Source organism: Lepidochelys kempii, chromosome 4 (assembly GCF_965140285.1).
Source record: "Lepidochelys kempii isolate rLepKem1 chromosome 4, rLepKem1.hap1, whole genome shotgun sequence".
Classification (NCBI taxonomy): domain Eukaryota; kingdom Metazoa; phylum Chordata; order Testudines; family Cheloniidae; genus Lepidochelys; species Lepidochelys kempii.
In genome coordinates, this window is record NC_136383.1 from 18,931,567 (window position 1) to 18,944,272 (window position 12,706).

Here is a 12,706-nt window from a genome sequence, read left to right on the forward strand (position 1 = left end):
TATAAGTACAACTCAACATAGCATGTTTCATTGTACAGAACTTTAAATGCCTTGATATCAAAGAATGTTAGTGTATGCATATCAATATGCAGAAAAGGCACATACAGTACTTAAGATTGGAAGAAAATTATATCTTAATTCTTTATGATGCCACATGTCTATGGAGAACGGTGCTGCTTGTCAGCCTACAGGTTTGCCTAGAATTTTAAAAAATATATATTTGAGTCAATGTGAGTGCTCGTTAAACAAGGGGAAATAATAGAGCTGGTTTCGACTAGGGGCAGAGTAGCCGGGTATTGTGAAGAATGACCTATATGGCTTTGCCCGTATTCGTTCAATCAGACCTGAATCACCCATGTTCTTCCAGTCCTGGGCCTCTCTTGAGAAGATTTGAAATAGATCCGAAGGAAAGGAAGCTGATCACATAATTTAGTGGTATTCTCTCAAAATCTCCCCTCCCTCCCCCTCCCCCCAAATGTTTGGTACACACCCCCACGTATGTACTGGAAAATAAATGGTCTCTGGTCCTTTGTTTAAGTAGGAGATCTGGCTTTTAATTAAAGCTGGCTGGGTTGTTCCTGCTTGTCTTAGAAGTCATGTTGAGCCACTGTTTGTTTCCTTGAGGAGAAGGATGGTTTTGTGTTTAAAGTAGTTGGAGTTGTAAACTGGCACGTTCTAATCCCAACACTGCCACAAAATAGTGGTGTGACAGACGTTAGTCTACTTGCTTAACAGCTTTGTGCCACAGTTTTACCCATTTGTAAAATGGGGATACTTCACTAACTTCCAAGCAGGTAGTGGGGCTTAATTCAGGAGTAAAGCTTTTAGTAATCCTTGGATGGAAGCCACTACAAAAGAGTGCAATAAAGGATTCCCTATAGCCTTTAATTAGCCAGAAAACAAAGGTTTGCATAGCTTCTATGGGTATTAGCAGAAATCCTTTGCTTGCAATTAGAAGTCCTATTTCATAATTATTTGAGGGCTGTATCTTACAACTAGGCTACTGGAAAATTATTTGGGTTTTTTAGCATGGGAGAGAAAGCCCAAGACAATTTTCAAATTTTTGTAACAAAAGATTTGCAGGCTGCAGTGTCGAAAAATCCAGCTGGTTGGTAAATTTTGACTGATACTAACAGTTCATTTTTATTTAATGATATTGTGACAATCCTAAACGTGAACTGAAATGCTATAAAAATAAATACAAAAGATCCTAAATCATTAAACGTAAACCACCAACTTGAAATCTACACCTACCCCAGCCTATCACATTTCCTTTTAAAAAAAATTCTTTTCTCTGCAAAAAAGATGCATGCAAAGAGATGAAACTGAACGTACACACACAGCTTTCAAATGTGCAAGTAAACTGAAAATGATAGATTTCCACCCCCAATTTCTTTTCCTGTTGAAGATCTCAGGTGTTATCTGTAACTGTAAGCCCTGAGGGCAGAGCATATCTTTGGAAAAACCCTACCATACTTTTGGCATTACTGCGTTCTAAATTACGATAATGGTGTGTTTGATTATCAGCATTTTTGGGTTATATTTAAAAACAAAAGTTCGTTTCACTGGTTAAGCAATTTCTGTTCTCAAATTCCAAATTTTTTTGTCCTCCACATCTTTTCTCAAGGGAGACGGATGAATTGGTGGGGGAGGAGCGATGGGTAAAGTTGAACGTGGATGTGGGGTTTCTTTTGTTGTCCTAATGGAAATAATTGTATTGACGGCCAAGGCTGGGTGCATTTGGAAAGTCTTGAAGTTGAATAAGGCAATGTGGAGGATTCTGCACCGGGGTCCGGAGACCTGACGCTGGCTCTGCTTAACTGACTTATTATGTGGCCTTGGGCAATGTACCTTGCCTTTCTACCACATCCCCATTTTAGAAATAGGAAAACTAAGGCTATGTCTGTACTAGCACTTTTGTCAGTCGGGGTGTGAAACCCCCCCCACACCCCCGACCAACGGAAGTTTCACCGACAAATGCTCCAGTGTAGACATAGCCTTAGTTTCCCTACTCCTCTCCTGCCAAAATAGCTTCCGCCACTCACTGGGGGTGGTTTAGTTCTGCTGACGGGAGATTTCTCTCCCGCTAGCATAGACCAGTTACACAGGAGACATTATAGCAGTGCAGCTGTACTGCTGTAAGGTCTGTAGTGTAGATGTAGCCTAATACTACTTACCTCACTGGGGAATTGTGTGGGGTTAAGTAGTTAATGTGTCTACAATGCTTTGAGCAAATAAAGTGCTGTAAATGACTAAGTATGGTGAAACATGTGCCTAACCATCACATTAGTTGTTGGCCTTCATGGCTCTGAAGCTGGGGAAGAAACAGAGAGGTAAATCGCTGCAGGGAGGAGGGACGGGGCTGGGGACTCCCCCGCCAGTGCTCAGTCAGATCCACCCAACCCCCGTGCATCCATACCCAGACCCTTCTGCCAAGCCTCACTCCCTGCATCTGGAGCCCCCCTTCACCCAGCTCTCCCCAGCCCCATGCTCTGGCCAGTAGCTCCTACCCTGTTCCAGGCTCAGCTGCTAGGGGGAAGAGTGCACTTCCCCTGCATGAAGCAGCCAGGGCCAGGTTAGACTTACCCCCAGACACCTCCCCAGCTCTGCAGCCCACCCCACTTCCTGCCCCCATCATTCCTCAGCTGTCGGGGTAGGAATCACTGTATGGGGAGCTGCTCCAATGTCAACCCAACCCTTGTGCATCTGCCCCACCGAACCCCTACCCTGCCAAACCCCACCCCCTGCCTCTGGACGACTACCAAGTCCTCCCCCCTCCACCTGCACCCAGCCCTCTCACCCCCCCGCATGCGGACCCCTGTCTACCGAGCCCCACCCACTGCATCTGGACCCTCCCTGCTGAGCCTCAACCATCTTCATCTGGACCCTGCTTTCAGACTCCCATTGCCCCTGCACCTGGAACCCCACACTGAGCTGCCTGCACCCAGATTGCCCCCCACACAGTCCTCTCACCCCGCACCTGGATCCTCCCACACTAAGTGTTTCCACATTTGGAGCCTGCTGGGCGGAGCCTGCCTGTCCACACCTGGTGCTTCAGTGGGGAGGGGCAGGTGCAGCCTCGCTGCCAAGTCTGTGTCCTGCGGTTGGGGAGACTGCAGGATGACCTCCCTTCTCCATGCAACCAGTGATCTGTGCTCCCCTCTGCCATACTGAAGCCCCTACATTTATTTATTAACAAAACTTGCAGAATCTTTATTTTTTAGTACAGAATTCCCTCAGGAGTGTCAAGCAAGTTAGCCATACTTGAATATACAACACAGCATTCTTAACCATACCTCTTACAAGCTTAGTTTAAAAACAAAATCCCACACAAATCCCCTCTGTAAATGTGTGTACTGGGCCTATGCACAAAGGGCAAGACTTTGGTCAAACCAAAACTAAGTCTTCCCCAGAAAAACTTAAATGCAGCTCTTCAATGAAGGCTAATTTCGTAACCAGTTGTCAACTTTCTTCTTGGTTGTGTGGCAATTTCTTGCGGTATCTCGGAGAGAGATCTTTCTGCATTAAGGTTTTGTATAGTACGTAATTCCATGGGGGAGGGTAACCACAGCTCCCCCAGAACTAAGGCTCCTGTGGAGTGATTAGGCTAATACGTTCAGGTTGCAATACTCCAGAAAAGTACCACCACCTGAGTAGACTGCCATATGCTTGTTCAAACTGGATTCTCCAGAGACTGAGAGACAAAGAAAGGACTTTTGGTTAAATAGCCTGAGTTTAAACTGACTCAGAGCTTTCTTTCTGATCCAAGAAACAGTCAGGACCTTCTGTCCAAGGAGGGGTGCAATCCTTAGGTAAGGTTTGGAAGAACTGACACTTACCAGAACCCAGAATTGGAGGTGGGGTGACCTCTGTGGCAAACTTTTTAGCATGTATGTAGGTTCTTTTATTCTTTTTTATACATTTTCTCTGGAATTTATTTGCCTTAAGAATAAATGTGCTTGCTTAGAAAGAGCTGTGTGGTAAGTTATGACTGTGGGCCATTACCCGGATCAGAGCCTTCAGAGAGAAAGCAAAGGGCAGACATTGGCCTGTTAGCATCCTGACTTGCTGGGAATATTACAGTGTAGGCAAGGAACTGTGCTGCCTGGAAAACCCCCGGTCAGCAGGGGGAGAGGTGCGGGTCTCAGCCCAAGACAGATCATGGCTTAGGAGCTGGGAACCTGAGTAGGTGCCCTTAGTGGACCATAAGGGGGAAGATGCAGGTGCAGATGCCCTGAACTGTGACAAGCTGTTTTAGCTGTAGTTATTTGTTTTGTGTAAAAGTTGCAATACTTGACCCAACTGACTAGTGACAGTGATATACAGCCAAAACCATTGTCTGTCAATTTTTAATGTTCAGCACAGACCTTGTTAAAGTGTTGCAAGTTGGGCACCCAGAAGTCACTGCTCACTTTTTAACATTTAGGCCCTTATTTATGTATAATGTATATCATCTACCTCTTCTGCAATGTGCAATATATATATATATATATTTTTTTTTGGCTCTGACTTTCCAAAAAAATTATTTCACTTTTAACCAGGAGTAGAAAATTATTTCTGCCTGAAAGTTTTATATGCAACCGAGAATGGGGTAGAATGGAAACTACTAAGTGTCCTTTAACAATAGCTATTGCTGGTATTTCTGCTATAATGTTTTAAGTCATCCATTTCCAATTATGTCCTGTTCTAAATATTTTTATATATAGTTTTTGTTACAAATGGTGAATTTCCTGTTTTTCTAAGATGCTGTATAAATAAAACTTTCTCAGTAGCAGCTCAGTCTTTCAAAGCGCTCTTTATTTTTGTTGTTGTTTAATATTGGAAATACATAAATACCAATAGTTTTGTTATGTTAGAGAGGAGTGTTTGTGTATGCACGCTCTGCTGTAGGAGATTGTAAGGATCTTAAATATATTTGTGACTGCTGGATTATGTGTTAATTATTGGTTGAAGGAATTACTGGAGTAGACTATTTTTATAATTGTTTTAAAACATGTCAAGAAGCACCCAGAGCAAAGGGCAAGTGCTGCTTTTTTATGAACGAGTACACGCCTCAAGGTCTCCAGTACAGCATTGTGCTCTATGCAACACTGAGGCCCAAAAGAAAAATCTATATTTTGTCTTAATACAAAAGAGAAAATGATTTTTCTCTAATTCTGGGATCCCATGTATTGGCACCTGCAACTTATATTATGTATCCAGTTTTTAAATAACTTACATTAACAATGTCTCTCCGGACTGGTTATATTTTTGCTTTAAAAAGTTGACTGAACAATATCATGCTCAGAATAAAGCCTTTCTCTTGTTGCTAGCTTTCAAAAAAACTTAAGTGGCAGTGAGGAATTCATGTTATACAGTACCTTTCCCTCCTCCTCCTCTTTAGTAAATATACCTTTGCTCTGCCATCTTCTTCCTCATCCCATGAAACACACTCATTATGTCTAGAGTGCTAAGCAGCAGGGAACCCTGTGTTCTTGCTGTTGTGTTTGTAAGTAAGTTGGGGATCTGGCACCGACCCATTTATGAGCATGCAGGTGGAGTCTCTGGCAAAGAAAACAAATGGGTGTTTCATCCGTGATAGGCTAGTGACCCGGGCTTGTTCTCTTCTTATCCAATCCTTCAGTTTTCTTGCCTTGACAGAATAACATGTCCATTTAAGGAGGTGGATTGTACCATGAAAACTTTATTGAAAAGGGGTTGCTCTGGGCTGTTTAGGCATCTGGGAGTAGAGCTGGAAAAAAGTCGTCTTTTCTGAATAAGAACAACATTTTACACTGTTGTGTTACAGTAATGCTGATGAGCTTTTTAGGAAGTGTTAAACTTTTAAACCGGAATTGCTGAATCTGGGAAGCTGAAAATTCGGGAGCTGGTTAAACTCCCTGTAGATTTGGAATGCAGCAAGCCAAAAGAGGCCCTGAATGCCCGGATGTCTATCAAAATTAGTGTAATCCAATACTGAACTAGAGAGACTTAACTCAGGAACCTGTGTCTTTGGGAGTAGGGAGTTCAGTGACATTTTGGAGTGGGTAAATTTACAGAAACCAGGAAACGGAGCAAAAGTATCAGCAAATGGCAAATAAATTTTTGGCTGGGGGGTAGGGAGGGAAGTTGGGGGAAGGGGCTCATGGACAGAAGACATTTGCCATTATAAACTTCACTATGGCTGCCCAATCAAGGTAAGGAAATAAATAAACTTTTTCCACTGTAGGGGTTTTTTAATGTCCCCCAGTTGTCCTACTGAGTTGCATTTTCCTCTGTTACAGCTTGCTAGTCAGTTTAAAAATCAGATTATGGTAAAATGTGTCTGGATGACAATCCTGCATTTTAAGGTTAAACGTAGTATCTCTTTTCAGGATAAACTTGTGAATGGAAAATTTCATGAAATACGTTGAGTTAATAACTCCTTATCAAACCTCCTTTTCAAAGCAGCAAGTTTATCACTTTCTTCATTATCTTCTTTGTGCACTCGCTTTTTCTTTAACTGTATCTTACCAAGTGCAAAAAAAGGCACTTGTGGTAGCTTATAGTTAGGGTGAGAGTACGTAAAAGGTGGCTGAGCTGGATCTATATTATGGTTGCGCTTGATTTCTTTCCTCGATCTGAAAAATTATCAGACTAAAATGGTAGCAGGTTTTTGTATGTGAATCTGCTGAGTAGGCAAAGGCTGGGAATGTGCTGTGGGGTTGTGAAGGGGAGAGTGTGAAAAAGAATAATTAACTCTAGTTGCTGTCACTTGAATGCTGTTGAAAGAAACCCCGGCAGACCTCCCAGCCTTGGGTAGGAATGCTTTTTTGTATGTTTATTTAAAAAGGGAGCTCTCAGAGCACCCATTTTACATTTTGTGGTTGGGAGAAAATGAGTGGTGTTTACCGTAGATTTTGGAAGTCGGTGTTTTGGGTGTTGCTTTTTCTTAACATGCTAAAATGGTTTTATGAGGAAACCTCACAACTCAGTGTATCTTTTACCTGCCTTCTAGCATATAGACTGCAGCAATGGGCATATTAGAAATACCTAAGTGAGAAACTTTTACAGTGGGATAGTCCCAGCACAGCTCTCTTCCTTCCCCCCTCCTCCCGGGCCCGGCTGCCCGTGGTGGCATATCTAAATTGAAGTTTGGTACTGGCAACATTTCTGACTGCTGTACTCTTTTTTTTTTCCCCCCCCCCAATTTGAGACCAGGAACTGATGAAATTGTCAACTTTATGGTGGGGAAAACACTGAGGCTTTGGGAGGTGGGAATGGAGGTGGCAGTTCCTTATGAGGAGTTGAACTATTTTGGTAGCTAAACATGTCGGTCTGTCTCTGTACAAGGCGGGGTTCTATCCTTCAGAAAGTGCATTACTTCGCTAATATACAGATGCCTTCCTTTCCACGTTTTTTTCCTCTCTGCGATCACTGACCAATATGCCTTACAGGTCTGCATTATCAGTTCGTTGCTTTAATATTCCAACGTGCTGAGAGAGGATCTAGCATAAAACTTAAGGCCTCTAGCTGGCCTTAAAGCATGGTTTAATTCCAAGTTCAAGGACATGCTTGAAGTCCCAGTGGTCACACTGTAATTTTCTTGGGTGATTATATGGGAAATAAATAAGAGGTAATATGGGAAATAAATCTGTGCCTAACCCCCATCCCCACCAGACTGACTGAATAAGGACAGGATTGGAGTTGTTGACGGATATCTGGTGCCCTATAAGAGAGGCATTGGGTTTCCAGAGTTAATGTGGCGTGCTGAAGGAACAGGGCTGCGTTAGTACTCAAATGGTGAACTCTAGGGTATCTGGTATTGTCTTAGGGTGGGTACTATGAGATGAGTGAACTGGGCTCTTCCCAAGTCTGCCATGTCAGAGTTGTGCAAATTTTCTTCTTATGTACTGAGCTCCAAGGCTCCCTGCCATAAAGCTATATCAAGCCATTTCAACACAGCTTATAAGGAGGTAACCTCAACACACCATGAAGAAAAGTGGTAGTGTGTGATTATGGACATCTCTTGGGTGGGTGTAGGGGGATCATGGCTAGAACTTGCTTTGTGGAGTAGTGTGCCTTGTGTTTTGGCAGCAGGAGTTAGGCATGTCATTTTACTTGATGGCATTGTGGTTGTGATATTATTTCTGTTTGAGTGATATTGGATAAGAGTGATGTCTGTCCTCAAAGCAGACATTTTGTGCTCTTCTGCATGGAAAAGGTCCTTTGATAACCCTCCTCTTTCCTTTTCCTGTGTTTAAGTTCTGGTGTGCTGCACTGGGGTAAGAGAGAGCTCTCAAACAGGCTAGTTTTGAGGGAGACAATCGCTGAAGGCTTTCCTAAGTTAGATAGATGGCATTTAAGGACAGAAGACAGATTATTTTCTAAATAGGAGAGGGAGTTAATGAAGGCCACGGACTGCTTTTTCTTTGGTGTGGAGGGGTGACCGTGAACCACAGTCAGTATTACTTTACCTGGATTTACCAGTATCTATTACCCTGGATTTTCTTTTCTTTTACCTTGGTGAGAAGATTTCATGGGAGATGTGAGTGGTGACGGTGCAGTGAAGGGCTTGACATCACGAGTGGGTTTTCTTAGTTTGTGCTTCAGTAAGTGACCTGTTTTTCATTTAAGCTATTATTGCCCATGTGTACAAGTTGAAGAAATTAAATATATCACATGGCCATATGTGCAGCAATCAAGTGATTTCATATTTTGGAGGATGTTGAACAGAGAAATGGGACTGGAAACCAGAGAACTCCTAAATTCTAATCCCAGCTGTGCGCTGGCTTGTTATGTGGCCTTGGGCAGCTCACTGAACTTCTCACTGTTTCTTAGTCAGAAATCTACTGGTTGTTGTGAGCATTAGGACAATGCTCATCAGTTAAAAGTCAGCATGTGCCAAGAGGTGCTCCAGTTATTTCCTAGTCTATTTCTTGAGAGGTAAATGTAGTGTGTTAACTCTTGGGGATGCTGAACTTTTTAACGACGATCACTGTAATGAGTAAATGTGTGTATACAGTACTAAGTGTTGCATCGGAAATCTCTCTACAGGAAAATTCATTCTGTTTAGGCGTTAACATTTAAGCGGGGCAGGGGAATTGCCCGCCAGTAACTTTCCCTGAAGAATGAGAGTAAACTAAGTTATTGATTTCTATATAACCAACTTTTTTATTTTTCTAGTTTCTAGCCTAGATGCTTCAATGCCTTTGTTGCTCATCCTTTAAGTGTGGGCAGAGTAAAACTGACAAGTCTCTTGTCAGTTTCATGGCTGTTGTTCAGAAGTCTGTGACCAGGAACAAAATTAATTAGGACCAGGTCAGGTTCACTCTTCTTCTGCTTAGTAAAGCTGAAAAATTCATCAGACACCTAGTAGCCAGAGACGGATGTGAGCGATACAGCAAGACCCCAATCAGTGGCGTAGCCAGGTGGGAAAAACAGGGGGCGCAGAGATGGAAAAAAGGGACCACCTGCTAGTACTCACCCGGTGGTGCTCTGGGTCTTCGGCGGCGGGCCGTGTCTTCAGCAGCACTTCAGCGTCGGGTCCTTCACTTGCTCTGGTCTTCGGCACTGAAGGGCCCCCCACCACCACGGCAATGCCGCCGAAGACCAGAGGGAGTGAAGGACCCGACGCCGAAGTGCTGCTGAAGACCCAGAGCGCCACCTGTCCCACCGCCGAAGACCCGGAGTACCACCGGGGGAGTAAAAATTTAAAAGGCCAAAGAATTAAAAAGGCACCACTTCTGCTCGGTGGGGGAGCAGCCGCTGCTCCACTTCCCCCCAGCTGCGCTACTGACCCCAAGTATGGTCTACGGATAATACTCTGGTAAGAATCCCACCATTCTGCTGCTCCTTACCAGCACTTGTACTGGGGCTGTCACTAGGATGCTGCCTCTTCACCTAAATGTCTGGGCTCCTCATAACTTATATGGGCTTCTGGCTAGTAGATTTAGGTCCAAATATTCGAAAGTGGCTTAAAATTTTAGGTGCCTCAGCTTTTGGATCTCCAGCTAGAGGCATCTTGGGTCTGTGTGGTTCTGAGTTTTATTTTTTGTTTAAAAGATGCTCAGGTTGGCCGCCTGAAAGTTGAGGCTTTCAAAACCTTTTGAAAAACTAGATCTCCTTTCTCAGGCCGATAGGTGTCTTGTAAACATTTCAAGCCCTATATGTAACAGCTTGTTGAAACTATAAATTGCTAAGGACTCTGTATTCATTCTTCTTTTTGTCTTGCACAGCCATATTCCCAAAATACCAAGTTATGAAGTGCGAAACAGTTCGTCTCCCTAAGTGGTGTGTGTGTGTGTGTCTTCATGGGGGGATCAGGGGTGAACGGCATAATTCCTACATGGTGGTGGGAAGCGCCACTGCAAACAAGATCATTATTTGCAAAACCGAGTCTATGTTTGAAAACTGGTAAAAACAATTTCTCAGTCTTCGTAAGTACTGAATATTATGGCACGGTCATAAAAAAGAAGAATCGGTAGGCATGAACGTTGGGTATCCCACAGGTCTGTCTTTTCTGTTGTATCTCAGGATGTTGTTTCTATTGAGTCAGCCATGCAGGGAGCAAACAGACACAATGACCTGGGAATCTCTCTGCACTCTATCTCCTAAAACCAAGCCAAATCAACTGCACTCTTAAGGGAGATGAAACATGATTATTTCTAATAATTTCAGTTGAAAAACTTCTTTACAAGGTGGCCACGTTTTATTTGTATGTGGTGTTTATTTCTATTCTGGTGAGAATGCTGCTTAGCTGGTTTCTGCTTTTGTTTTGTTCCTGTGCATTTTTACAGCCTTCTAAAGGCCAGGTCTGAAACATGCTTTCATAACTTGCTTGTTTGACGCAAATGTGAGCATTTCATTCCCTGCTAGCTTTATCCTTGCCACACACACTCATGCCATCTATCTATCTTGCCTTCATTCCACAATTCTCTTTACACACTCTCTGGAACTTGCACTTTCCACTTGAGGTTGCTCCAGAGATAAGCCTATAATAGATGCTGATGCTGCTTCTCACTTTATACCCTTTCAGATATTAGTTAAACAAAATGTTGTATAGGAAATCTCTCCACAGAAAAATCCATTCTGTTTAGACGTTAACATTTTTAAAAAATGAGTATATATACAGTTTTTTTGTAGGTTATGTTTATATAATTACTGCAGAAGGCCCCTTTTATGCCATACTTTTAAATTTGGGCAGGTATAATCAGTTTTCCTTCCATGATGATTTAAACATGAGGAAGAAAAGGGGAAATTCAGCAGTGAAGACTAGAGTTGGGCTGAATGATGGTGGATGTCAACTGTGAGATAAGTTACTAGGGTACGTCAGCACTACCCGCTGGATCGGCAGGTAGTGATTGAGCTAATGGGGATCAATTTATTGTGTCTAGTGTAGATGCGATAAATCGATCCCTGATTGCTCTGCCGTTGACTCCTGCACTCCACCACAGCGAGAGGCAGAAGCGAAGTCGACAGGGGAGTGGCGGCAGTTGACCCCGTGCTGTGAGGACGTGAGGTAAGTCAACCTAAGATACGTTGACTTCAGCTATGCTATTCTCGTAGCTAAAGTTGCGTATCTTAGGTTAATCCACCCCCCCTAGTGTAGACCAGGCCTACAGTGGATAGGATGCAGCTAGATCGGGAAGGGCTTTGACAGGAAGAAGTAGATCCACTGAAGGCGATGCACCCAGTATTGGACTCCAGTCTCGGAAAGATTTACACCCATGCTTAACTTTGAGCATGTGAATAGTGTCATGGAACTCAGTGGGGCTACTTGGCTGCACAAGGTTAAAGCATGTGTGTAAGTCTCTTCAGGATCGGGCTCCTCCCTCCACCCTTCCAGTTTTGATGGTTTTTGCACACAGCTTTCTTTTTTTATTCTTCCTTCAGGGCATTTCTCGATACAGAGAGCGTTTAAGAAGCGGGTATCTTGTTATGCAGTGCAGATGCTGACATTTTTTTATTTCACTGCCTTATACTGCAGTCCAGGTGCACTCGACTATTTAACAGCTCTTGGCAGGCAAGATGGGGAGGGAGGAAGTGAGGAGTACTGCAGCAGGGATGTGAGGTTGGGGAGGCACTTTACCAGTCAAGAGGCAGCGTTTTCATTCTGTCTACAGTACATCTTTGTAGTGCCTTCTAATACGAATTCATTGAACTAATCATGGTCAAACTGATATTGCTCTTAGAGTTCAGATAGGCAGGCTTTTATCAGATGATTCATGCAAGTATGTTTGTGCTCTGGGCTGGTTTAGATCTAGGTGATGTTTAAATGTAGTTTTGAGCTTGGTCCTTTTTAGTTGCACTAAATAAACAGAATCATTTACTAAAACACGAACTTAACAATTCACAAGATTAGGTTTATGTTTTTGTTGTTTCTGCAGCATTAAATATCAGGTTATATGGAAATCATGTTCCTGCTTTAATTTTTCCCTTTCTCCAACCAATACGTTAATATTTAACTTGAGTGACAACAAAAGAGTCAATTCTCAGAGCTATAAAAAAAAAGTCTTGTTTCTGCATTCTGGCGTCAATTTGCTTTTTATTAAAAAACACACACAACCAGGAAGAACTCTTTGAGTTTGTAACCAGAAGTCCTCATTTTAAAAAAGTCATATAGTAGAGTTCTTAATTTTAGTAATTATTTTTTTTGCTTGGAATATTGTATGGAGTGAGAGCAATAAGCAGCAGATGATGTGTTAATTTATCACAGTATGAATATCTCTTTCATGTTGCAGTTGTC

The 12,706-nt window shown here is 42.8% G+C and overlaps 1 protein-coding gene across 9 annotated transcripts in view; it reads left to right on the forward strand.

The window, feature by feature from the left end:
• Positions 1–12,706, forward strand: part of AFF1 (ALF transcription elongation factor 1) — a 167,801-nt gene that overhangs the window by 24,531 nt on the left and 130,564 nt on the right. The window contains exon 1 of one of the 9 annotated variants that reach the window (XM_073340612.2): positions 5,898–6,176. The exons of the other annotated variants lie outside the window; for them this stretch is intronic. Within the exon in view, the coding sequence (XP_073196713.1) occupies positions 6,160–6,176 (17 nt within the window). The 5' untranslated portion in view covers positions 5,898–6,159. Of the gene's footprint in view, positions 1–5,897; positions 6,177–12,706 lie in introns of those variants that run through there. 9 annotated transcript variants of the gene reach the window in all.